The following is a 26,355-nucleotide window of genomic DNA, read 5'->3' as shown; positions in this document are numbered from 1 at the left end:
TTTTGGACATTTCCAGGGATTCTGACTCCAGGGCAGTCCCTGGGCAGCCTGTAATCTCTCAAATGCTCCCCAAGACTTGGGACACAGCAGTTTAAAATGGTTAAAAAGGGCAAGGAATTGGCATTTAACGTGGAAACCGTGCCAGGGCCTTGGCAGGGCTCAGTCCTGCAGCTGCAGCCCTTTGCCAGGTAATTCTGGGGGCTGGGAGTGTTGTCCTTTGGGAAGGAGGGAGGGAAAGGCCCCTAAAGGCACCCTTGGGATCAACCCAGCAGCAACAGGAATCAACCCTCATTAACTTTGGTCGACTGCTTTACTGGGAGGCAGAGATTTCAACAGGACCATTATTCCCAGCCAGTTCAGGGAGTGGTGCATCCCATCTTTTCCCAGCTAAAGGTGCCCCTCAGCCTCCCTGTGCTTTGGGCTGGGCAGCAGCTGTTGAGCCTGAAAGCCAGACCAACCTCTGGGCTGGATCTCAGTCCTGCAGCCCCAGGCTGAGCCTGACATTTGGGCTGTTTGTGTGCAGGGAGAGGAACCTGAGCCCAGATCCTCCTCATTGTCCCAGTGGTGGCTTCCCCAAGTCCCCAGTTCTTGTTTCAATCATGGAATATACTTTCCCCTCCTCCTTTAAGCCCCTCATTGAACTGGGATTTACTGACACCTCCATTTTTAGGCAGAGCTACTTTTTTTTTTTTTCCTAGAAAACTATTTCCTTTTCCCTTTTTCCCCCAGACAGGAAGGAAAGAAGCAAACAGGGTCACGACACCACCCCAAAAGCACATGGGATATGGGGAACATTGAAGTTGCACCTCAGAGCAGCTGAGACAAACCCCAGGCTGGAGCAGAGATCAATCCTCCCCTGGCTTTAGCTCCTTGGGCTGGTTGCTGCAGAATCTGGCTCATGTTATGGGGAAGAAAGAGTAAATCCTGTCCCATAACTCCTCAGAGATGGTGTGGAACGTGCTGCTCACTGAACTCTCAGTCCCCGTCCATCCTCTCTGTCCCCCCCAAAAACAATTCACTGTACAGAGTTAAAAAAAAACAACAAAAAAAGTCCAATTTAGCAGTCTGGTTATCTCATACATGGCTTCATAAGGCAGAAAACCTACTGGGTGCCGTGTGGGGAGGGGGCAGTTGGCTGCAGAATTCCCAGGGAATTCTTCCTTTCCTCGTCCCTTTAAAAAAGTTTCATTGGTCAAAGAGCCACGTCTCTCGTAGGAAACCTCACGTTCCTCCAAACCAAAAAAAAAAGCTGTTTCTTTCCTCCTCCTCCTCCTCCTCCTCTGTCAAATCCTCTCCCTGTGGGGCTGCTCTGGTACAAAGTGGGAGTTGCAGCAGCCGAGGGTTGTGGTTTTCCCGCCTGGGTCGGGGGGAATCCCGTCCCGAGTCCTCGGTCAGAGCTCCAGGGAGCTGATCAGGGCCACCATGAGCAGGGAGTTGGTGGTGATCACCACAGCCTGGGGCCTCGTCCCCGAGTCTTCCACCATCATACTGGTCCCTGGAAAAGAGAGGGACAGGGAAGGAGCCTGTGCCTGGGGGCACAGACAGGGGGGCACTCGAGGTGTTGGTTGGGGGGTCTGTGTGCTCCTGTTTGTCACTGAGGAACCTCCCAGGAACACTCGTGTGTTGGAAGAAGAATCTGGAGATGGGGTCTGAGTGCTCACCCCCCAGACCAAGGGAACCTGCTGGGGGGGCCCAGAGTCAGGGTGGGTCACAAACAGTCAGGATTTCACTCTTAGCAAAGAACTGACTTCTTAGTTTTGAACCCGGGGTGAGTTGGGGGACTGGGGGGTCTCGAGGGCTTTAGCTGCAAGTATATAAGGTGGGTTCAGGCTGGAGTGAAAGGTCATCAGAGCTGGGGGAGAGGTTTGGTGGGGGGATGGAGAGCGATGTGCCAGGAGTTCTTTTGGGTGAACAGCACAAGGGAACCAAAGGCCATTTCCAGAAAAGCCCCATTCCAGAATCTCAACCTAAAATATGGGGGTAGGATGTTCTCCTGTGTCCCTGGAAGGGGGAGTGGGATTTAAAAACACCCTGGCATTGATGGTTACACCCTGGCATTGATGGTTACACCGTGCTGTGGGGTCAGGTGGGGGAGGAGGTGGGACTGGGTCCCCCTTTGTCCCGGCCCAGCGGTGGGAAGGACGGGCAGAGGAGATGCAGGTGACTCCTGTCTCTGAGCTCCTGGGAAGCACCTTGTGAGGGGCAGAGGAGCAGACCTACCACTGTTCCGGAGGATGTGAACTTCTGCAGGGGTCCCATCCCCTCCCGGCCCCGTGACCCGGATCTGCACGAAGGCGTGGGTGAAATCCTCGGGGACCGGGATGTCGATCCGGCTCTTGCTGGCCAGGTACAGGGTGGGGGCAGAGTGGGAATCCTGCCTGTAGAGCATCTGTTGGGAGAGGGAACTGTGAGTTTTGTGTTTTCCTGGGGGTCAGTCCCCCCTGAGGGCAGCCCAGCTCCGTCCTGCCCGTACCTTGTACCCCGTCACCGCCGACTCGTCCGCCCTCGCCACCACCGGGTCCCACTTGATGGTGACTGTGGAGCCAGAGAAAGTCCAGGAGATGTTGCCAGGTGGCCTTTTTGGTGCTGAGGGATGCAAAGCAAGACAGGGGGTCAGTGATTCGGGTTGTGCTGGTTACAGCCACCTCCTGAGGCTCCGTGAGCAGGGCTGGTGTCACCCCCAGGGAGGGTTTAAAGGCCACCAAAGGTGAGCCTGAGCACAGAGCTCAGGTGAGGGATACACAGATCCCAAGGTGAGGGATACACAGCTCTAGGGTAGGGGATACACAGAGCTCAGGTGAGGGATACAGAGCTCAGGTGAGGGATACACAGAGATCAGGTGAGGGATACACAGAGATCAGGTGAGGGATAGACAGAGCTCAGGTGAGGGATATGCAGCTCTTAGGTGAGGGATATGCAGCTCTTAGGTGAGGGATACACAGCTCTCAGGTGAGGGATACACAGAGCTCAGGTGAGGGATACACAGCTCTCAGGTGAGGGATACACAGCTCTCAGGTGAGGGATACACAGACCACAATTCTGATCTCGGAAAATTCAGGGGAACCGTTTGGTGGATGACATAAAACAGCCTCAGAGCAGCAGGATAAAGAGTGGCTCAGGTTTTTGGGGGTCCCGAGGAGGAAGCAGCGGCCCAGGGGAGGGGGCTGTGCAGCCTGGGGGGGTCACTCACGTGGCCTGGTGGTGGTGACGTTGGTAGAGGCGCTGGGGGGGCCGGTCCCAGCCCGGTTGTAGGCTCGGACTGACACGTGGTAGTTGGTGTTGGGGTTCAGCCCTGTCACGTGGGCAGATGTGACCAGCCCTGCTGTCCTCACCCTGTCAGCTGCCTCCTCCTTGTCCCCGTCCTTCCAGTACCGGATCTGGGCAGAGAAGGATCCAGGGGGTTTCAGGAAGGACAGAGGCATCTGCAAATCCACAGCCAGGGCTGGAGACCCCTCGCTGTTATTTATTATTTTGCTCCATGTGTGCCTGGGATTGAGGTGGAAAGGCAACCAGGACAAAGGGGATGTTTCTCTCTCAGCCTTTCCTGTGAGCAGCAGCCCCAGCCCCATCAGAGCCACTTGGCTCTTCATTATCCTCCCCCTTTGGCAGCAAAATGCTGTTTCCTTCCAGCTCCCTTGACCTGGGGGAGTTTTCTTTGCTGGGCTCTCCCACCTCAGCCTCAGTGTCTCCCACCCCAGGCCCGTACCTCGTAGCCCAAGAGCACTCCTGTGACATCCCCCTGCTCCACGGGCTCCCAGGACACATCCATCTCCGAGGACAGAACAGACTTGGCCACAACCCTGTAAGGAGCCACTTTGGGTTCTGAAAAAGACAAGGAAAGGGAATAAACTCCTTTTTCCTGGCTCTGGGCAGCAGCACTTGGGCACCAGACAAAGGGCTGTCCTGCAGCCCCATCCCCCTGTGGGCAGACAGCTGGTGCTGTGGGACAGAGCAGAGCCAGGGGAAGGGATTTAGGGACTTAGGAGGACAAACAGGGCCACAGCTGGGTGTCCTGGGGGTCTGTGTCTGCTCTCAGGCTCTGGGGCACTCGTGGCTGGGCTGGGGGAACATCTCTGGGTGTTTGAAGGAGCAGATGAACGTTCCAGTGTCCTGGGAGCCAAAGGAACCTCTCCTGTGGCTGAGCTCCCAGACAGACCCAGCAGGGACCTGGCTGAGGGCAGAATAGGGTGGATTCCGAGTCCCTGCAGGTATAGAATGGTTTGGGTTGGAAGGGACATTGAGGTTCATCCTGTTCCACCTTCCACTAGCCCAGGTTGCTCTGGACACTTGGACACTTCCAGGGATGGGGCAGCCACAGCTTCTCTGGGCAACCTGTGCCAGGGCCTCCCCACCCTTATAGTAAACAATTTCTCCTTAAAACATCTAATCTAAGCCTGCCCTCCTTCATCTTAAAGCTCTTCCCCCATCCTGTCCCTCCATCCCTTGTCCCCAGTCCCTCTCCAGCTCTCCCAGAGCCCCTTCAGGCCCTGGCAGGGGCTCTCAAGTCCTCCAGCCTGACTCCCCCGGGGCAATCCCACCCCGGTGCCGCCCCTGTACCTTCCTCAGCCGAGTAGACGATGGCAGTGAGGCTCTCGGGCCCCTCTCCCTTCCTGTTGTAGGCCTTGATCTTCACCTCGAAGGGGGTGTAGGGCGCGATGCTCTCGTTGCGGTACACGTAGTGCAGGGACTCGGCGTGGGGCACCCGCGCCGTCAGCCAGCCCTGGGAGCCCTTCCTCCGGAAGGACACCAGGTACCCAAACCCATCCCCGTTCTGGTAGTCCCTCAGAGTCGGCTGTGAGGGGAGAGAGTGCCTTCAGGCTCGCTAAGAAACCAGCAGCAACAAGTGGAACCCCCCAGGTAAGACCTCATCCTGGCCAGAGGCAGGCAGTGAATCATTCCAGCTGCCTGTGCCCCTTCCAAGGATTTTCACATATTTCTATTCTCTTCCTAGTTCTATTCTATTCTATTCTATTCTATTCTATTCTATTCTATTCTATTCTATTCTATTCTAATTCTATTCTATTCCTAATTTACTTCTATTCTATTCTATTCCTAGTTTACTTCTATTCTATTCTATTCTTAATTTACTTCTATTCTATTCCTAATTTACTTCTTTTCTATTCCTAATTTACTTCTATTCTATTCCTAATTTACTTCTATTCTATTCCTAATTTACTTCTATTCTATTCTATTCTATTCTATTCTATTCTATTCTATTCTATTCTATTCCTAGTTTACTTCTATTCCTAGTTTACTTCTATTCCTAGTTTACTTCTATTCTATTCTGTTCTATTCTGTTCTATTCTATTCCATTCCACTCTGCTCCACTCCATTCCATTCCATTCCATTCTATTCTATCCTGTTCTGTTCCATTCTCTTCTACCAAACAAAGAAATCAACGTTCATTTGTTCTGAGTCACACAATTCCCCTCATTAATTAGTGCTCTGTCCTTCACTGGCTAATTTGCTCTGTATTCTTTGCTCCCCTTATCCTCAGACAGCGAGTCTCCGACTCTCGGGCTCTGATGTCTTTGCTAATCCCCTCTGTATCTCCTGATTACTCCACCATGTCTCTGAATGGCCACGAATTTAAGATCCCAGATGTCCAATCTTCAACTGCCTCAAGCCTTGTCTGCTGAAGCCCCTCAGAGCCACTCCAGAGAGACTCAAAGGTTCAGTGGTTAAAGATCAAACCAGCAGGAGCCTGCAGAACCAAACCCAGGCACTTGCTGCCAGGGGTTAAAATGTAGGGAAGTTCTATCATTTCCAACAAAACCAGTGGGATTTTTTTGACCAAGTTTGGCTCCACAGAATCGTAACTGGAGCAGTGATTTCCCAAAGGGAATGGCCCGGGCTCCTCCCCTTGGCCCCCAGCCAGCACTCACCGTCCAGTTGATGATGAGCTCGTTGGGAGCCCCTCCACCGCCGCCGAGCCCAGATGGTGCCACAGTGGGTGCTGTCAGGTCCCCAAACAAAGCAGACAGCACAGGTTGGGTTAAGGGGGTGGCAGGGATGGAGACTTTAAGGGGGTGGCAGTGATGGAGATGGGCACAGACACGGCGCGGCACGGGCGGGGACAGCTCCTGGGGAGGGGCTGCTCTCTTTTTTTTTACCCGTGGAAATCAGGTCTGGAACACCGGCTTGTGCCTGCCCAGCTCATCTCTGAGGGGACAGGGATGAAGCTCAAAGGCAGGGATGTGGAGAGGAGTTTTTATTGGAAAGGAGTTAACTTTGCATTTGGCACACTGAGAGCAGTTCTGCTGCTCTTCCAGCCCTCGTGACAGCACCTTCAGGCAGCCAGGGATGGGATGAACATTCCCATCTCTTTGCTGGGAAATCTACCTTGTTCTTGCAGAGCTGTGCTCTGTGATACAACAGCTCTTTCCCCTTCCTTGCCTTGCTGCCCAGAAGGTTTGAAGGCAGGGTTTATAATGCCAGGGTTTATAATGTTCATATGCTGGCCCTAATGCCGGGGAAGTCACTGCCAGCTTTGCCACTGCTTCACATTTGCCATGGAAATGGGCAGAGAGGCAGAAAATCCTGTGATGGCCTCACCTCCAGGAGCACTCGAGGGGATGATTAATCCTTTGGGACCAAGCCAGCCTTCCCCCTCCAGCAGGCAGGGACAGATCCCTCGGGTTCCCAGGGGTGCCCCCACACCTACCTGCTTCCTTGGTGCGGATTTTGCTGGAGGGCAAACTCGGCTCCCCCACTCCCAGGATGTTACTGGCCAGGACCCGGAACTCGTAATCCATCCAAGGGATGAGGTTCACCACCTGGGCTGTCTCTGCATTGCCTTCAATGTTTACAGGATCTATATCATCCAATAACACCAGAGGAGGGCGAATAGAGCGAGTGGCAGCACAGAGCAAGGGCTCACCAGTGCCTGGTGGCCCTCGAGGGCCGTGTCCCCAGTGCTGCCATCGAGACACTTACTGGTCCTCATCTGCTTCCACTTGCTGGAGAGGAGGGTCCTGGCCTCGATGAGGTACCTGGCGATGGGGCTGTGGTTGTCAAAGCCACGGCTCCAGCTCAGCTGGACGCTGGTGTCACTGATGTCTCTCACCACCACCCCCCCGGGGGGGCCTGGAGGCCCTGGGAGACAAAGGGACGTGTTACTCAGATCAAACATTTGGAGCTTCTTTGTGTCGTGTGGGTCATAAACTGACATCAGGCCTTTCTTTTCTGGAGGCTGGGAGGCCTCACCTCCAGTTTTTACCCTCCAGAAAAAGCTCCTTTCAAATCTCACAGAATCACTAAGGTTGGGAAAAGACCTCCAAGGTCATCAAGCCCAACCTCTGACCGAAACCCACCACGCCCATTAAGCTGTGTCACGAAGCTCAGCTATCAGACGGTGGGGAGGCTGCAAGGGAAGGGCAAACTGATCCCTTGCAAGGGCCATGCCACCACTTAGGGGCCTGTGAGGGGCAGGGAGGCTCCTGGCAGGGCAGTTACCCCGGACGGTGAGCGTGGCCGACTCCGAGGCGCTGTCCACCACGGTCTGGGCCGTGCACGTGTAACGCCCCGAGTGCCTCAGCTGTGCGTTGGAGATGCTCAGGTCCCCGATGGCTTCCTTCTGCAGGGAGAGAGAACAGGCACTGGGGAGGGTGTTTGAGCCCCATCACAGGTCAGAGTTGGTGGTTTGGGTTTGCAAAGCCGGGGTTTGGTGGCGAGGGGGGTGTGGAAGTGGGATCTGTGAGGAGCTGCTGGAGGATTCCCCCGTGTGTGATGGAGCCCCAGGGCCAGCTGGCCCCAAGAGGGACCCACTGCTGGCCAAGGCTGAGCCCATCAGGTGGCCTGGGTTGAGTCTGTTTTGCTCGTGGTGGTGATCACTGAGTGACCTGAATGATCTGAGTGATCCCTGAGTGACCTCTGAGTGACCTGAGTGACCTCTGAGTGACCTGAGTGACCTCTGAGTGATCTGAGTGATCTCTGAGTGATCCCTGAGTGACCTCTGGGTGATCTGAGTGACCTCTGAGTGACCTGAGTGACCTCTGAGTGATCCCTGAGTGATCCCTGCCTGCCCTTATCTCGACCCACGAGCCTTCCCCTCTCCCTCGTCCAGCTGAGGAGGGGAGTGCTCACAGAATCACGGGATGGTTGGGGTTGGAAGGGACCACAAAGATCATCTCATCCCACCCCCTGCCACAGGCAGGGACACCTCCCACTGTCCCAGCTCGCTCCATCCCACCTGGCCTCGAACACTCGCAGAGATTTGGAGTTCAGCCCCCCCCAGACACACAGACACCGAGGCTGGCACTAATTCCCTGTCCCTTCTGGTGGCACAGGAGTGCCCTGTGCCCTCACCACGCTGGCTCGCCGGTAGTGCCCCTCGGACTTGTCGAAGTCGATGGGGAAATCGTCCAGGGCCCAGGTGAAGGTGAGGTCCATGGTGGGGTCGTGGGACGCGTGGCACTGCAGGGTGAGGTTCTCCCCCACGTTGATGTCAGCACTGGATGGGGCCAGGGTGATCTTGGTGGCATCTGCAGAGAAAGAGCAGGGAGGGGCTGTCAGCTGAGAACATCCACGTGCCAGTACCCCAACCAACCAACACCTTCCAGCTCGTCCTCCCTCTGGACTTTGACAGGAGGAAGGGGAGGGATTGTGGTCCTTAGAGAAGGGAAGTGCTTTTCTCCAGGTTGGTGGGGGATGTGGGGGATCAGCAGAAGGTTTTGCTGCCCCACAGGCTGAGATTACTTTGATTCCCCGAGTACTGCATTGCTTTTGGGGTGTAAGGACAGGAGAAATATCCCATCAGTCATTCTTAGACGTTTCTTGCTCGACTGACCCCAAACCAAGGCAAACAGCTCTACCTCGAACAGAGAGGATCCCAGTGCTGTTGGCTTTGCCCATGAAATTCTCAGCAAAGCAGGTGTATTTTCCCTCATCAGATTTGCTGATGTTCTGGAGGATCAAGGTGCCATCTGCAGTAATAGTCACCCTGGAGAGGGAGAGGAACCACACAAGAGGAAGGTTAACAATGGCTGTTCACTCCCTACCCCTGGTAATTTCCAGCACTTGCTGCTTTTAGAGAAATCAGAGATAAAAAAGACAGACAGAAATATCATGTTTTCTAAAGAAGAAATCAGAGGAACAACAAAGCTCAGGGACGGAGCAGCACATTTGGGTCATCAAGTCCAGTCTTCTGGCAAGAAAAAAAAAAAGTGATTTTTAGCTACAGTTTCTAGGCAGAAGCTGAGTCTGTGCTGCTACCTGCTGCTGTTGACCAGAAGCTCAGTCCCCTTGGTCCAGAGCACAGTGGCTTTGGGTGCTGCTCGTGGCTGGCAGGGGATGATGACCTTCCCACTCCGGGCTGCCGGGATCAGCCGCTTCACTGGGCTTAGTCTAAAATCTGGTGCTAAGGCTACAGGGGGGAAAAAACAGGATTAAGGAATGGTCAGAACCCCCTGCTCTGGGGGCCTCTGAAGTGCCAAATGACTGGTTATTGATCTGTTGTTGGATGGCTTGGTAAGAGAAGCGAGGCAGTATCTGGAGAGCGGGATGAAAGGAGTGGTTCCTCTGCTGCTGGGTGGGTTCTAACACCTGCCAGGGCAGGTGTTGGGTGACACACCTGAGGCAGGTGTCGTGTGCCACACCTGTTTACACAGCAATGGGAATGGCCCTAACAAGTGCAAGGTCTTGGAGAGACACAAGAACAGCTGCTTTGGAACATGTCGAGGATATTCTCTTCAATATCCTGCCCGAAGTCCCCAGCACAGACATCCAGCTTGCCTAAAACTCCTCCTGGGACTGCAGAGAGAATTGGGATTTACCTGTTGCCCTCAGTGTCTTAATGTTGAGCTCAGGGCCTTTAATTTATCTTTGGAATCTCCTGACCACGAGGAGATGAACTTTTAGACCACTGTGGAACAGGTTGAGCATCAGTTCAGCTCCAGTCACCATCCATCAAGACAGGCTGAATGGATGCTGAACTCTTGGGGTTTTGACCTTTTTCCTCCAAAAAAGAGGAGCTTGTAGTGGAAGAGAATTTGCAGTGCTGCTGCTGGGTGTCCTGTACGCTCTCTGTGGCTAAACAGATGTCCTTGTTCTCTTTCAGAGTTACTGAATTTACACAGGATTTAGATTTTTAAAGGGTTGCAGAGTGTCTTATTGGACCAGCAGCTACATTTCAATGGTGAGTGAAGCAGTTTTTGTCTGCTCCCATCTTTAATCTGGGATCGCGAGCATCGGGACGAGTCTAAAATGCTTCGGTGTCCCATTGAAACCCAGAGCTCTGGGAAGGGAGGAATTACCTTGCACTGTTAATTCAGCACTTGCATAAACTGTGCCATGCTTGTTCTCAGCCACACACTGATACATGCCAGAGTCCTCCAGGACTAGCTTGGAAAATCTCAGCTCTCCACCGCTCACTTCGATGCGGTTCTGTGCAAACAAGAGGATGAACCCATTAGATGAGAAAAAAACCAAAAATGGAACTCAATCCTTGGGTGGCCAGGGTTGAGTTTCATTGCAGACTCTTCGGAGCCAGCCTGGTTTTCCACGGGGGAAAACTCAGGGTGTGTTTTTGTGGCCGTCCAGCCTCTCCCCCACGTCGCCGTGCTCTGCTCGCTGAGACTGCCCGGGCAGCACCGTGCAGGTCACACCAAGGCAGGTATTTCTCTGCCCTGGAAACTGGCTGTGAGGCCCTGCAGTTGCACGAAGCAATGGCTGGGATGGCAGTGCCAGCAGAGGGAACTTGGGATCGTGGCAGTTGCTTTGCAGCCTCATGGGGGCGCATGGAAGGGGGATGCGGGGTGAGGAACGGGCTGGAGATGCGTTTGCAGCGAGGCAGGAGAAGGGGCTGAGTCTGGAGGAGCAGGGTCGGTGCTGGGGGGTGCTGGGGGGTGCTGGGGGGGCTGTCAGGGGTACCTGGGAGCTCAGGGGCTGCCCGTCCCGGAGCCACCTGACCGTGGGCCGGGGTTTGCCGGCGGCCGCGCAGCTCCAGCGCAGGTCGGACCCGATGTCGGCCTCCGTGTCTGAGATGACCTTCAGCCACTCGGGCTGGGCTGTGAGAGAGGGGACAGAGCAGGAGCTCAGCTCGGGGGGCAGTGCTGCCAGGCAGGCAGCAGGATGCCCGTGGCACATGGGTTGGCACAGCAGGAGCAGCCTCATGCTCCTGTGAGTGAGGCAGAGCTGGGTCCTGCAGGGCTGCAGCTGCTGCTCTGCACTGGCTGCACTGGATGGACCCACAGCCAAGGGGGAACTTGGGGGGTTCTCTCCCCAAGAGTTAATGCAACCACTCCTGAACTGTGGAGTCATGGAATCTCAGACTGGTTTGGGTTGGAAGGGACCATGAAGCTCACCCAGTGCCACCCCCTGCCATGGGCAGGGACACCTTCCACTAACCCAGGTTGCTCCAAATTATCCAGCCTGACCCTGGGCACTTCCAGGGATGGGGCAGCCACAGCTTCTCTGGGCAACCTGTGCCAGGGCCTCCCCACCCTCCCAGGAAAGAATTCCTTCCCAATATCCCACCCAAACCTGCCCTCCTTCAGCCTAAGGCCATTCCTGAACTTCAGGATAAGAGGCAGGATTCGAGGTGGTGGTTTTGCTCCCAAAACCTCAGTTTGTGCCCAGGGCACCTTGCTGTGCTCTGCAAAGGCACATATTTAAGTGAAAGACCCGTGTTTGAGGGTGTTCCCTCGGGTGAACACACGCCCAGGGCTTACCTTGGATGATGATCCGGCCCTGGTGGGTGTCTCTGCCTTTGATGTTCTCAGCCTCGCACTCGTAGGTGCCCTCGTCCTCGAAGCCAACATCCTGGATCTGCAGGAGGGGCTCGCTGCCGATCCACTTGGAGGACTGGGAGCCATCCAGCTTCCTCCACTTTATCTGGGGGACAGGGCTGTGGAAAAGCCAGGCTGGTGAACCTGGGTGACCCCACAGCTCAGAGCAACCCCGTCCCCACATCCCCCAGGTGCCCTCCCAGCCGGGACTTGGCCAGCAGGACAGACGGTTTCCCCTTTCCCACTCTCCCTCCCTCTCTGGCCTTCACCAGGGCCCTTGGAGAGAGGGGGGGTGAGGCTGCAGGTTCTGCCACTCCCTCCCCATCCCGAGCCCGAGTGACACGGACGCTGCACTCACTTCCCAAAGGCAAAGCACTCCAGAGTCACCGCCTGCCCTGCCAGGGCGTAGGTGTCTGCAGGGAACCTGGCCTTGATGCTGGGGGCGAACTGCCGGGCATCTGTCAGGGGGAAAACACGGTGAGGAGCCCTGGAGGACTTCAAAATATCCTGGAGGGTTCCAAAATATCCTGGAGGACTCCAAAATGCCACCTAGGAGGGGAGGTCTCGAAGGGCAGAGGGACCCGCAGGGTGACACGACTTTCCCAGACCTCTGTGTGGGCAGAGGTTTCATTTGCTTCTCACAACAGTCTCTAAAAATCTCTTTACAGCATCTCAGGGCTATTTCTCCTTGATTTCCTAGAGCCACAGAATCCTACAATGGTTTGAGTTGGAAGGGACCTTAAAGCTCATCCAGTTCCACCTGCCCTGGGCAGGGAATCTCCCACTAGCCCAGGCTGCTCCAAGCCCATCCATCCAGGCCTTCCTACCTGTTTAACCCCCTTTCCCCCGCCCCAGAAGCATTTTTTAAAGACAGAGAACCCCCCCTGGCTGAGGTTTGGGAGGGCTGCCTCCCCCCCATTCCAGCCAATCCATATTTTTACGAGCTCTTAAGCTCCCCTGAGAGGCTGCTGGGTGACTTGGGCACCGCTGGTGTCCCGTGGAGTGGCTTAATTTTGCCTTTCCCCCCCAATAATTGGCATTATTCCTCTGATCCAAGAGCACTGGTCCAAGGGCACTGACCCTCTGCTGACAGGCTGAGCCGGGAGAACTTGCTGAAGACGCTCTTGGTGATGAAGTCGATGTGGCTGGTGGCAAAGCAGGAGTAGTTGCCCAGGTCAGAGGCCTCTGTCTTGGCAATGTAGAGGTTTCCCGTGGTCTGGGAGACGAAACGTCTCCCGTCGGCCGGGATGAAATTGGGGAACTCGTTCAGGAGCCACCGATAGGATAAACCTGGGGCAGAGGGGAGAGGAGTGAGCTGCAGGGCCTGTCTGGGTCCTCCTGGGAGGGGTGAACCCAGACCAGTCCTTGGAGTTGGTCCTTGTGTGGACACGCCAAGTCCTGCCTCTGCTTTGCTGCTGAATAAACCTCAGATTCCCTTCCCTAAAATTCCCAAGGAAAGGCAGGGAGAGGGATTCCCCTGCCTGGGAATGCCTTGCTCTGTCGTGTGGAGATGTGGAGGTGCCAGAGCCTTACCTGGGTAGTGGGGGGGAGGGCTGCAGGCAAACATCACCCCCCAGCCCTCGGTGATCCTCACGGGGTCCCGCTCCTCCGCCGAGAATTCCTGCAAAACTGAAGGGGCACAGTGAAACCTGGACAGAGGAAAGCTGGAGGCATCACTGGGCTTTCTCTCTGGGTCTTCTCAGTGGTTGCACAGAGGGAGATCCCGAAGGATTATGGGCTTTCTCTGTAGCACAATAAATTTCCATGGCACGCCTGTGGAAGTGCCAGGGGGTTTCCCCGTGGGGTGGGGTTGGGTGCCATGGGCAGGAGAGCTGCTCTCCCACGTTTCTCCAGGTGAGCAGGGGGGCTCACTTGGCCCCCAGCTGCATTTCCTTTACCCTGGGGAGGCAAACTTACAGCCAAAGCGGAGGGAGGCCTCCCTGCTGACCACGGTGCCCCTGGAGTTGGATGCCAGGCACTGGTAGGATCCGGCATCCTTGGCTTTCACGGGGTTGCTGATCACCAGGTCCCCTGCAACCAGCCTGTAACGGGAGTCTGGCTCCACCTCAATGTCTGTGCCGTTCATCTTCCACCTGCCCAGAGCGAGAGGGGGGAGTGAGGGGGGAAATCCTCGTGGCCACACCCTGGGGGCCTCACAGGGGGCTGAGCTGGTTGGTGTTCCAGCTCTGTTGGGATTGGAGTTAGATTCCTATCCTGGCTGTGCCCTGGGAGAGATGGCACAGCACAGAGTCACTGAGGTTGGAAAATCCCTCCAGGATTGAGTCCAACCTGTCCCTGATCCCCACCTTGTCCCCCAGCCCAGGGCACTGAGGGCCACGGCCAGTCCTTCCTTGGACACTTCCAGGGTGGGGACTCCAACACCTCCCTGGGCAGCCCCTTCCAATTCCTGACCACCCTTTCCAGAGAGAAATTTTTCCCTAATATCCAAACCTGACCCTCCCCTGGCACAGCCTGAGGCCGTTCCCTCTCCTCCTGTCCCTTGTTCCCTGGGAGCAGAGCCCGACCCCCCCCGGCTCCCCCCTCCTGTCAGGGGGTTGCAGAGCCAGAAGGTCCCCCCTGAGCCTCCTTTTCTCCAGGCTGAGCCCCCCCAGCTCCCTCCTGGGACTCACACCCTGTGTGGACAAGGAGGCTCATTCCCACCTTGATAATATAAAAGTGGAGAAGAGGAAGCAAATCCCGGCTGGTTTTCCCCCAGTGCTGGAGCAGAGGGAGCAGCTGAGCTCACCTGTGGGTCTGAGCTCACCTGTGGGTCTGAGCTCACAGGTCTGAGCTCACCTATGAGTCTGAGCTCACCTGTGGGGCTGAGCTCACCTGTGGGTCTGAGCTCACCTGTAGGTCGCAGGGGGGTTGGCTCGTGCCCGGCAGGTCAGAGTGACTTTCTCCTCTGCTGAGCCTTCAGGGAAGAGGGTGTGGGAGGGCTGCTCCTCAAACACGGGCCCGTAGCTCCTGGTGCTGCTCTGGGCCTGGCACCAAACTGCAAGAGAGGGAAAACCCACTTGGCTTTTCCTAAAAAAACGCTCCTTTCCAGCTCCATAGGGTGTCCCCGGCAGCAGGAGGAGCAGCGTGAGAGTCACAGCCCATCTGTCAGCACAGCCCAGCCCTGGCTTGGGGCTCCCAGCCTGCACTAGCCACAGAGCATCCCACCATCCCACCATCCCACCATCCCACCATCCCACCCTGTCAGAGGAGCATCCCCCCCATCCCACCCTGCTGGAGGCACTGATGGCCCCGGAGACGCAGGGATGGAGGATATGGACACGCAGCCCTTGGAAAACCCCAAGGGGCTGGGAAGCCCTGGGTGCCCTCCCTGGGCTGGTTCCTCCTCTCTCTGCACGTCCAGGTTGGTTCCTCCCCGTCCTCTCCAGGATGAGGGAGCAGGAGGAGACCCGGGACCGTCCCGGCTCTGCCGGTCCCTCAGCCCCTGCATCTGCAGCACCCCCAGCTCTGACCACTCAGACCAGTTGGCTGCTGGTGTTCAAACCAGTGCAGACCATTCTGTTCCAGGACTGGGATGAGCCTTGAGCTGCTTTTGGAGCCTTCAGACACGGGTTGGACTCTGATCTTGCTGTTGTGGGTGCGGCTCAGGCTGAGGCACGAGAGGAACAGAAGGACCCTCCTGCTTCTCCCAGGCTGTGTCTGGGCCCCCCTTTGGAGCCAGCACCCTCTGGTGACCCTTTGGCACTGGGGAGTGCCATCTGGCCTCGCTGAGGGACTCGTGTCTCAGATAAATAACAAATTCTAGCAGGCCCCCTTCCACACAGGCTGGATGGAAACCAGAATCCCACAATGGTTTGGCATGGGAGGAACCTTAAAATCCATCCAGTTCCACCCTCCCGACCACCTTCCACCAGACCAGGTTGCTCCAAGCCCTGTCCAAAACCTGGCCTGGCAGTGACACTGTAAATAAGACCAAAGCAGAAGCTGCCTGGAAATCTCTTTATTGCAGGAGCAGCTGGTGGGATAATTGCCAGCAGGTCTGTCCTCTCCCTGGCACCTTGGAAATGCCTGTCTCTTATCAGGGAAGGAGCCACCAGCACAGTCCCCTGCTCACTGATAAGCTCCAAGATGCTTCTGTAGCTCCAGGATCCTTCCATGCTTCCTAATTGAATTAATAAGTGTCTCAAACCCACAATCTGTCTCCTTCCCTCCACTCCCCAGCATGGGCACTCCTCAAATTAAGCAGCTCCAGCGAGTTTGATGTTTTATGCAAGAGTAACTTCCAGCAGGGAATGGCCAGCTCAGCTCTCTGGGATCAGGGGGAGCAGCCCCTTTACCTGCAGCTCCCAGGGTTTGGCTCCTGCTCCGTGCAGGGCCGAGGGTGGGATGGGAAAAGGGGGCTCTGCTAATTGGCTCAGTGGGTCTGGAGCAGCTGTCCCAGCACCAGGCAATTATCCCAGAGCTCGGGATGTGCTGCTGCAGGAGCCTGCTGGTCCCTGGTGTCACACAGGGAGGGGGCTGACTCTTTGGAACGAAAGAAAAACAGCATTTTGAGGGCTGTGTCCCGTCCAAACCAGTGCCATTTCCTCCCAGAAACCTTCTATTCCTGAAGGAAAAGCTCGTGGAAGCTGGAAATCTCCTCCCAGTTGGGTCAGCAGTGGCTGTGCTGAGCAAGTCCCAGCTGGAAAGAACTCTGCTGACCAGCAGGGAAAACAATCAGGAGGCAATGGGGAATTAATAAGAAAGTACTAATTGTGTTCTGACAGGTGTGTTAACTGTGTTCTCACAGATGGCAGTGACTGGACTGAGGTTTAACAGCTTTACATTTCGAGATTAACGGGGAGCACGTGGTAAAGAATTCCTATTTATTTAACAAATAAAATAGATGTTGTTACCACTCCCATCCATGCCCTTTCTCGTGGGATGCTCTTTTCCAGTCGAGCCAAATTAGGCTCATCCTCCCCTCAGCTTCCACCCAGACTCTGTGTCCTGTTGCTCTCCTCTGCTGTCCCTTTTTCCCTGCCAAGGTTATGGACTGCAACTGTGAGGGATTGATTTTCCCCGAGGAAATCAATGCCAGGAGTTCAGGTGAGTTTTTATCTCCAGTTCCAAGGTGTCTGGTCGGTGCCGGGGGTGAAATGCCTGCATCTCACTCATTAAACAAACAGACTAAAGCCATAATTAAACAGTTCCAAGATGGGGACGAGGGTAGAATTAAGAACTGAGGGTAAATCAGGGTGGTAAAACTCAGAACCTCCGAGACTGATTGTCTGGGGGCACTTCTGTCCCCTCAGAACTCTCATTTTTGATGTTACCAAGATGTCCTTGGGCCCTGTGGTTTGGGCAACAGGGAGGACAGCCACGAAATCAAGGTCTCCTCCAATTCTGCAAGGAGCAAAGTGACCCACTCGGGATTGTCTGGGCTGCTTCCAGCCAGGAGAGCAGGAACGAGGGCAAACCCAGCCCTGCACCTCCCCAGCGACCTTCAGGAGTGGTGCAGATCAATACCAGCACCAAAATAAACAGAAACAGGGGTGAGTGGAATGTCTGAACGTGAAGATTTGGCAAAGCAGCTGCGGGGAGGTGACTCCAGAGCCTCCCTGGGCCCCGGCCCCTTCCCGGCGTTATTTGTGGGGTATTTTTAGGAATATGCTGAGAGGCAGACCTGGAAAGCCCAGGTGTGCAGGAGGCTGAACCCTTCCCCTTTGTGCTGAGCCCTGAGCCAGCTCTGGAGGGCAGGGAATGATCCATGGCTCAGCTGAGTGTTTTCCAAGCCATATTCCAGCTCCGAGGACACGTCCATGGCTCAGGAGCACTGCCCACAGCCTGGAGCCTCAGCACACCAGGGAGCTGGGCAATTAATTGGTGTTTTGGGCAGCCTGAACACACACACATGTGCCCAGAACCCCAGTGGTTATTTCTGAAGGGGCAACTCCCAGAGGAGCGGAGGGGTTTATTTTTAACGAGAAGCTTTGTGAGGAACAAAGGGTCAGGGCTTTAACCAGCCTTAGATCTCAAGATTTTCCAGAGCTTTTCCCAAATGAACAAAGGCCAGGGAGGTTTTTAGATTTTAGAGAGCTGTCCCTCTGCACTTGAGAAGCTTCAAAGCTCTACAGATTGCTCCAGACCTTTACACTTTGCTCCAGACCTGGAGGCTTTGGCTCTGTGGTGTCTCCTCGAGCCTCATCTCTTGCTGCCATCGTTGTGTCCCCAGTCCCTCCCTCGTGTCCCCAGGGAGGATTTCCCAGCTGGCTCCTGAGATCCATTGCACCATCAGCCAGAGGTCAGAGGAAATCACCCTCCCAGGCTTCCCAGAAGGGCAGTTTTGGGGGGCTCAGCTTGGGCTGGGAGCGAGTTGCCTGAACTCAGGTGGTTAATGGGAGAACCCAAGTCCATCTCCATGCCCAGATTTGGGTCAGACCAATTTCCAAACAGGATAATTGCCTCCCAATCTAGGGCAGCCACCCCTCCTTCTGCCTCCTCGGGGATCCAGAGAACATTAAAAGGTAATTAGATATTTATAAGGACAGGCAAGCAGCCTCTGCCCGGGATGATGAATTAGCTTGAAGACATTATCTAATTCTCAGTTGGCTGAAATGAAATGTCTCCCTGCTGAAAAGGGACCTGCAGAGAGCAGCCTGAGCCTCCTTGAGATCCAGCAATGGTCCCTGAGATCCAGTAATGGTCCCTGAGATCCAGCAATGGTCCCTGATGAACAGGAATCTTCTTGCAGTCAGGGTGTGGCCAACAAGGCATTCCCTAGAAAATCCAGGAGGGTGAAGTGGCTTCACCACGAGTGACTCCCACTGGCAGAAGGAAATTCCTCCTGCTTCTCCTGATTTCACTCAAACCTGGATTTAAAAAATGGGGGGGGGAGATGTGTGTCAACCATTCCTGTCCTCTTTGAGCAGCACAAAGGGAAATTGGGAATAACACGGACACAGCCCCGGGCAGCATGAACCCCCCCAAGGATTGGGCTGATCCCAACTGCTGTGTGTTGTCCCCCCGGACACCTCCCACCTCTCCCAAGGGAAACTCTTACCCAGGAAGGTGCTGAGAGCCAGGGACGTGTGGACAAACCCTCTGGTGCCTCCCATCCTGTGCCAGGTCACGGTGTGGAGCCTCTACGGGGACGGTGGCCCTGCGAGGGATGGAGAGCGGGGTGAGCTGCCAGGAGCTGCATTCTGAGTCCCTTCCCGGGGACATTCCATGATTCCGTGATTCCTGAGGGCACAGGGTCCAGCTGTGCCACCCTGCTGGCCACAGGCCCAGGGCAGAGTCACCCCAGGGCGAACATCCAGCTGTCCCAAGGGCAGGGCAGCGGTTGAAGGAGCTCTTTTTTTCTCCCTGGCACGACAAATCTGGTCGGGGAGTTGTTGTTGTTCCTCCCCCCTCGTTATCTGCTCTCCTTCCCCCCTCCCGTACCTCCAAAAATAACACTCCCTCCTGAACGTTCCTGATTAAAAACCACAAAGCCAGAAGAGCACACACAGGATGTTGGTGGGGGGTGAGGAGGAAGAAATGATCTGGTACTTTGTGAAAATAACAGATATTGGGAAGGGATTCTTCCCTGAGAGGGCGGGGAGGCACTGGAACAGGTTTTTCGGAGGAGTTGTGGACTCTCCATCCCTGGAAGTGTCCAAGGCCAGGTTGGAGCACCCTGGGCTGGTGGAAGGTGTCCCTGCCCGTGGCAGGGGGTGGCACTGGGTGATCTTTAAGGTCCCTTCCAACCCAAACCAGCCAGGGATTCTGTGATTCTATAAAAAAAGGCATCTTTGATTGAACCTCCTCAGGCACTGCCTGATTTTGGGGGCTGTGCCAGCCCCGAGTCCCTTGTTCTGGACAGGTTGGGGGGCTCAGCCTCTCCCCACGTGCTGCTCCCCAGCTTTCAGAGCCCCAGGCAGGGAGCTCAGGCTTGTGGGGGGATGTGCAAAGGGGCAACACAGGGCTGGGTCCTTTCCTGCTTTACTCTTAAGTTTAATGCATTTGAACAGTTAATGAAGGGCTGAGGGAGTGCCCAGGCATTTCCCGGTGCCCTGGGATGAGTGAGCAGGGGCAGCAGAGCTGTCCAGTCCCCTCCACAGCCCCTTGCTTGCCAAGATCTCCCAAAAATTAGAAAACCCAACCAAACCCCGTGCCCTTTGTGCTGCCCCTCGTCCCTGAGTTCTCCCGGCTGGACCCGGCGCGGGAGCCCCTCCAGCACAGGAACCTCTTCCCCCGGCCCTCCAGCGGGGATATCGGGCTGGGTTTTTCCCCCCTCTTTGTTAAGGGCCCCGGCAGGAGGAGGAGGAGCCCGGGCTGCCCTCCCGAGCGCACAGCCCGCCGAGCCGCCGCTCAAGATGCTGCCAAGAGCTCCCGGGGCCGCCCGTGCTGCTCATCCCCCCTGCTCCAGCTGGTGCTGCTCCGCTCGCTCCCGGCCCATCTGTCCGCCCGAGCTGCTCCCGAGCTCCCCCGGGCCGGGATTAGCCCCCGTCCCGCGGGATGCAGCCCCAGCTCGGCCCGTTTGGGACCGGCAGCCCCGGAGCTGCACCTGAGCAAACAGGAGAGCCCGGCTTTGCCCCCCGACACCCCCCCCCCGGGGGACCCTGCCCGCTGCAAGAGCCACCTGGCCCCTTTGTGTCCTCCCCCAAATCCTTGATTTTTATCTCGTTCGGGTTCAGGGGGCTGGATCCCCTCTGCCCCCAGCGAGCTCATGCCCTGGTTGGGGTTCGTTATCTGCCAGGTCCCAAAATAAGGCTGGGGTTTAATTACGGTGTGTGTGGCTGGGGGAGGAGGGACCCCTGCCTCCTTTTCCTCCCATTCCCAATCAGGCCATGGCAGCTCCCGGTGGGAGCAGCGTTCTGGGCAGGGAATTTGGGGACGGAGCAGGGAAGGGCGTGGGGCACATTCGCACATGGAAGCTGCTCCATTTGTTCCAGCAGCCCCGGAGTGAGTCAGTCACATGGAATCACTTGATGGCAACGACAATCCCGCCCCAAACGGCGTCCCGAGCCCACGGCCCCGCAGCAAACACTGTCCCTTTGTTCCCTGGCCCTCAGCCGGGGGTGCTGAGCAGGCAGAGCTGCCTCGGGGGTCTGCGGGCGGTGCCAGCCCTGCACTAATTAACGGGTTGACTTTTCCAGGTCTCCCCAGCTTGCTTCCTTGAGGGTCTGTGGAAGGCAGGGAGCAGTGGAGCTGTTCCTGCACCACCAGCAGCAAATTAAAGTCAGGGGGTCTTTGCTCCATCGCTTCCAGCCCCGATTGCTGGGCCTGGATCTGCAGCCCTGGAGCTGCCCCGGGAAGCTCTGACTGGCTGCAGCTTTGCCTCCTTTATTCCTTTCCCCTCTCGCTTTTACAACAAATAGGAAAGAGGGTGGGAAAGTTCAGTTCGGTTATTTTTTGTAGAAACACAAATGGTTTGGGTTGGGAGGGACCTTAAAGCCCATCCCATCCCATCCCATTCCATCCCATCCCATCCCATCCCATCCCATCCCATCCCATCCCATCCCATCCCATCCCATCCCATCCACTAGACCAGGGCACTCCTGGCCTTGAGATGGGATTCATCCCATCCAGGGATGGGGCAGCCACAGCTTCTCTGGGCAACCTGTGCCAGGGCCTGCCCACCCTCACAGAGGGGAATTCCTTCCTAAAATCCAATCTAAACCCACTCTCCGTCAGTTTAAGTCCATGTAAGAAGGAGGAGGAGGTCAGTGTGGGCCACTGTCCCTCCTGGGGGGCTGGAGGCTCCTCTGGGCAGCTCCTGCCACCTCCCTGGTTTTATCAGCACTTCCCACTTGCTGCTGGATGTGCTGTATCTGAACAGGTTTCCTCCTGCCTGTCCCCTGTGCTTCCACCTCAACAGGAGGTGTTCCCAAGGGCTGGGATCAGGGCAGGACGAGGGAAGGAAGAGCTGTGATGCCTTTCCATGGGCTACAGCCCCCAGCACCCCCCCTCAGCTTCACCCCCTGCAGCCAAGCAGAGCTGGTATCCTGTGAAAATCGAGCTGATCTGAGTCGTTGGGTTATTTGTCGGATCATTATCTGTGATGTAAAACCACAGCTCTGTGCTGGCTCCGGCTCTGCCTCTCCCCATCTGTTCTCATCCCTTTTATTCACCACGTTCTCTCTTCCCACTCCCCTGTGCTCATCCCTCCCCCTCCCCAGAGCCCCCCTCCCGGGGGGCTGTTCCTGGAATGCTCGGGGTGTCTCGGGGCGGCTCTGGAGGTGGGATGTGCTGAGCTGCTCCTGGGAGGCTCCTGCTGAGGGAGGTGCTGCTGCTCTGCTGCTTTAAATCCAGCCTGTGCTCTAACTTGGTAAAAAAAATCGGGAATGTGACAGCCAGGAGGAGCTCCAGGTCCCGTCCCCACCAAATGGAGATGGAAGAGAGAAACGGAGGAGTTTCTCCGAGTGCTGACACTGAATTTATGTGCAACCAGAGCCTGGATGAACTCATCCTCTTGGATGCTGCTTTCCCTGGTCCTGGCTGCCTTGTCACCTAAAAGCCACGATCAAATTGTGCCTGAGGGGCTGCTGCTCTTGAGGTCACCCCTGGGGCTGGGCTGGGGCCTCGGGGGCCTCTCCAAAGCCAGGACCCCGAGCACCCGACCCTCAGCTCCTCCCAGGCGTGCCCAGGAACTCTGCATCTCACACTCAGACCTGCCCTCCGTCCCTAATTAGAGCAGGGCCACAGGGACCTGTTCTTTCCCCTCGGCCTGGGGTATTTTGACAGTCACTCGAGAGCCTTCTGCTGCACTGAAAGGGGATCTGCCCTGCCTGCTAATGGATGTGTCCTTAATACCTCCTGCAGCAGGGCAGGCATGGGCACAGTGGGAAAACCACCAGCATTAGCCCTTTCCTCTGGAGCCCCTGGGATCTGGGAATGATCCATTATCGTGGAGACAGAGTCAAGGAGCTACAAGACAGACTGTGAGGAGTCCTGAGCCTCTGGGAGAGGAGACACTGCCTGGTCCTGGTCCGGCTCCAGCTCTGGCTGTGGAGCAGCATCCTCTGCAGGGGGGACTCCAGCTGGATTTTGGGTGTGGGGAGGCCAGGGGTGACTTTTGGGAGGAGATGGGCTTTGACAGGAGGTGACAAGGCCAGCAGAGCACTATCCATTACCAGGATAAATCAGTGTAATTCCATCTCCTGTGCTCGCTGACCACAGGAGCACTTTTAAGTGGGGCAGCTCCTTGTGCTGCTGCCTTCCCTGGGGAAGGATTTTGCTCCTGAGGGTGGGTGATGCTGCAGCTCCTCCTGTGCTGAGTGTCTCTTTTATTCAGGAGTGTCTCTTTTATTCAGGACCATGGCAAGGGCTGGGAAGGGCAGGCTTTTGATGTTCCCTGGGTTTTGACTTGTGAGCCCTCCCCAAGGTTGGGAACAGTCTGTCCATCCCAGCACAGCGTGTTTCAGTGAGCTACAAATGGGTTTGTTGTAATGGATCTGTCCTCCTGTAAAACTGCCTGTGCTCAGGAGATTGATTTAAGAGGCAAACTCTGAATTCAGCCTCTCCTGAGCTTTTCTGGGTTCTGATCTCTTGGTGGCTCCAGGACCTGCAGCAGCAGCTGCTGCAGAAACCCTGCAAACCACCCCAAAGCCACCCCAAGCAGTGAAGTGTCCAAGGCCCAAACGAGGACCAAAAGCAGCCTCAGAGGGTTCAAAGCCTTGTGGTGGAGCTCAGGCTCATCACACCCCAAAAACAGACCCCAAACCCCACTGCAGTTACTGGGGGACCCAGTGGGGTCAGAACACGAGGCAGAGGAGTGCTGTGGGCACTGCTGGTTTTTGATATCTGTCCCCAGCCAAAGGACCTTAAATTGATAATAATCAATTCATTGTAGCAGCCCTGGCTGGATAAGGATCAATGTTTGATCAGTGGCTCCTGCTCTTTCCTCCCCAGGTGGATGAACAGGGGGAAGAGCTCAGAGCAGGGTGAGAGGAAGAGCCCAGGTTATCCAACATGCTGGAAAAGACAGAGAAATCCCTGTGGGGGGAGAGAAAGCCCCCCCTGGGAGCTCAGGTCCAGGGGGGGCATCACTGGGAGAGTTTGGAGCTGCTGAGGGGCCGAGGCTGCAACGTTCCCACCCTCCCATCCCTGATTTTGAGTTGGATGGGACCGGGTTGGAGCCAAGTGCTGGGAGAAGAGCTGCTGCTCCAGGGCTGCGCTTCCCCGAGCGGATTTTATGGATGCTGGTGGGTCAGTGTGTGGCTGTGCCACGGGGGAGGCAGCCCTGGCACCCAGGAGCAGCTCCTGCTCAGAGCAGGGAGAGGTTTGGCTTCAGCTGGGGGTAAAAGAAGCCCTTCTGGTCCTGTATGAGGGGCAGGAGGGCTCTGGGGTGATCCCAGCAGGAAAGCTGCAGCCAGGCACGGGCTCCCAGTGCTCCCTGTTCTCCCTGTGCCTTTTAAGTGCCTTTCCCTAATAATTGGCTGGTGCATGCAGGGACATCATGGGTCACAGCCCCTCATTGTCACCGGGGCTCAGTGGGAGTTTTCTTTTGGTTCAGCCCCATCCAGGCAAACCCTCCCTTTTGTGAGGAGACAAAGCCGGGATCTGCCTTCGCTCCAGGGACATGGGATGGGGTGTGGGAGGCACGGGATGGGCTGGGATCCCTGGGGGGGTAAAATCTAATTCTGATAAAAAGGGTGATGCTATGAGGGGGCCTTTCCTGCTCTTCTGTTATTTTGGGAAGTCTGAATTTTCGATCTGGGCTTTGCAGTCAGCGGGTTTGCCTTTTTTTTTATTATTATCATTATTATTCTTTTTTCCTGCACCCCCTTTCCCCGGGAAATGCTGGTTATTCCTCTGGGATTGCACGGGAGGGGATGCTCAGACAGGCTGGGAGTCGAGGTCGCCTCCTCCCAAAAATAAAACTCCAAAATAAAGCTCCCCACTGCAGGTCTCCCCTTTCCTCTCCACGCCTGGAGCGGGCAGAGCTGAGCTGTGGAGAGCTCTGCCCAAGCCCTGGGCCATCCCCAGCTCTGCCCAAACCCTGGGCCATCCCCAGCTCTGCCCAAACCCTGGGCCATCCCCAGCTCTGCCAGCCTCACCAACCCACCCCCTCTCTGCTATTAGAGCTCTGTGGCGTCAGCAGCAGAGATTCTTTGATGTGGCACAGGTATAAATAGCTCCCTACCTGCACCAGAGCCTGCTCCATCCCCTCCCCGCTGCTGCCTTGGCAGGAACTGGTGCTGGGAGGGAGGAAAAACAAGTGGAGGGCTTTGGGAAACCTCGTGGCTGAGGCAGCCCCGGGGAGGTGTTGGGATCCCTGATCCATCCCTGATCCCCCAGCCTGCTGCTGCTGTGACCTCACCCAGAGCCTTCCCGGTGTCTTGGGGGTCCCTGCATGGCACTGGGCATCTTCCCCAGCCCCACAGAGCTCCTCAGCCCTCACCTTGGCCACACTGGTTCTCATACTGGTGGTACTGGGGAGGTACAGAATCCCCAGGGGGACCTTGGTGTTCAATCCCCTCCCTCCCAGGACGAGGGGAAGGGATCCCCTGCAGTGGTGTCATTTATTCTGCTCCTGGGAAGGCACCACCCCGGTGTCCAACCCTCTCTCCTGCCTTTGTTAAAGTGGTTTTAGGATTCAGCCTCCAAACGGTGTCAAGCTGCTCTTGCCCTTATGGAAACAAGCAGGAATCAGCACTGAACACTTATCCCTCTCCCTTCCTGTTTTATGGCTCTCTGGTGCAGGACTGACAGCTCCACAGGCTGTACAATAAATAATACATGTAATAATTTAGCATCCAGGCTGCTGGGGGGGGGGCTGGGTTTGGCTCTGGGTGGGAATTCCTCGTGTGCTCCTCGGAATTTTGGGACATCTCCCCTGGGTCGTGCTGAACACCCCCGGACCCCACACGGTGGCAATGGGGCCAGGAGTGTTTGTCATGGAATAAAAAGCATTTGGGGTTCAAGGGAAGGGGTTTTGTGTAGCCTGAGAGCAGACTCTGTTTCCTTGTCTGCCCAGAGCTGTTCCTGCTCTCCAGCTCCACGAGAGCCCGAAGGCACCAAGAGTGGGAAAAGGCAGAAAGTGTCTAGAAAGAGCCTGATCCATCCTGTCACAGCACATTTGAATCATGTTTCGTCTCCTCCATCCCTGTTTTTTGGCTCTTAAAGGACTCCCCGAGGAAGCCTCTCCCCTCTTCCCGTGTTATCTGTGTTTTAACATCTCCAAAAGTCCCTGCTGGGGGTTCCTGCCTGTGCTGTTTGTTTGTGCTGCAAGTTCCCCTGGTGGGAGGGGGCTGTGTGAGTGCAGCAGGGGGGTCCCACCAGCCCACCCCAAAACCTTCCTGGGAATGTGCAGCTCCTCGTGCCTGGAAAGCAGTGCTGGTGCTGATTTAGGAAGGAGAGGGATGTGCTGAGCAAAGCCCCACGAGACAGAGTAAAGCCCATCCCTGTTCTGAGTAGGGAGAGCTCCAAGATGGCCATCCCAGAGCCAGGAGCCACCCCAGAGCCATCCCAGAGCCAGGAGCCACCCCAGAGCCATCCCAGAGCCAGGAGCCACCCCAGAGCCAACCCAGAGCCAGGAGCCACCCCAGAGACACCCCAGAACCATCCCAGAGCCAGGAGCCACCCCAGAACCATCCCAGAGCCAGGAGCCACCCCAGAATCATCCCAGAGCCAGGAGCCATCCCAGAGCCAGGAGCCATCCCAGAGCCATCCCAGAGCCATCCCAGAACCAGGAGCCATCCCA

At 56.2% G+C, this 26,355-nt stretch overlaps 1 protein-coding gene across 1 annotated transcript in view; it reads right to left on the bottom strand.

Annotated features, from left to right (window-relative positions):
• Window positions 1–396: 396 nt before the first annotated feature.
• Window positions 397–26,355, bottom strand: part of CNTN2 (contactin 2) — a 28,372-nt gene continuing 2,413 nt past the window's right edge. Inside the window, exons 2-23 of the mRNA XM_051808841.1 lie at window positions 18,727–18,825; window positions 14,577–14,721; window positions 13,644–13,819; window positions 13,260–13,355; window positions 12,807–13,016; window positions 12,085–12,184; window positions 11,670–11,845; window positions 10,870–11,006; window positions 10,254–10,383; window positions 9,214–9,364; window positions 8,814–8,941; window positions 8,308–8,483; window positions 7,456–7,576; window positions 6,937–7,095; window positions 6,665–6,814; window positions 5,886–5,956; window positions 4,558–4,792; window positions 3,707–3,822; window positions 3,191–3,377; window positions 2,474–2,586; window positions 2,221–2,389; window positions 397–1,495 (exon numbers count right to left, since the gene is read on the bottom strand). Coding sequence (XP_051664801.1) covers window positions 1,392–1,495; window positions 2,221–2,389; window positions 2,474–2,586; window positions 3,191–3,377; window positions 3,707–3,822; window positions 4,558–4,792; window positions 5,886–5,956; window positions 6,665–6,814; window positions 6,937–7,095; window positions 7,456–7,576; window positions 8,308–8,483; window positions 8,814–8,941; window positions 9,214–9,364; window positions 10,254–10,383; window positions 10,870–11,006; window positions 11,670–11,845; window positions 12,085–12,184; window positions 12,807–13,016; window positions 13,260–13,355; window positions 13,644–13,819; window positions 14,577–14,721; window positions 18,727–18,781 — 3,105 coding nt within the window. The 5' untranslated portion in view covers window positions 18,782–18,825 and the 3' untranslated portion in view covers window positions 397–1,391. The remainder of the gene's footprint in view (window positions 1,496–2,220; window positions 2,390–2,473; window positions 2,587–3,190; window positions 3,378–3,706; window positions 3,823–4,557; window positions 4,793–5,885; window positions 5,957–6,664; window positions 6,815–6,936; window positions 7,096–7,455; window positions 7,577–8,307; window positions 8,484–8,813; window positions 8,942–9,213; window positions 9,365–10,253; window positions 10,384–10,869; window positions 11,007–11,669; window positions 11,846–12,084; window positions 12,185–12,806; window positions 13,017–13,259; window positions 13,356–13,643; window positions 13,820–14,576; window positions 14,722–18,726; window positions 18,826–26,355) is intronic.

The sequence above is a fragment of the Manacus candei genome, unplaced genomic scaffold (genome assembly GCF_025592945.1).
Source record: "Manacus candei isolate 608988 ecotype Guabito, Panama unplaced genomic scaffold, ASM2559294v1 h1tg000073l, whole genome shotgun sequence".
Classification (NCBI taxonomy): domain Eukaryota; kingdom Metazoa; phylum Chordata; class Aves; order Passeriformes; family Pipridae; genus Manacus; species Manacus candei.
The sequence above is the reverse complement of the archived record's forward strand: the minus strand, read 5'-3'. Positions and strand labels throughout refer to the sequence as shown.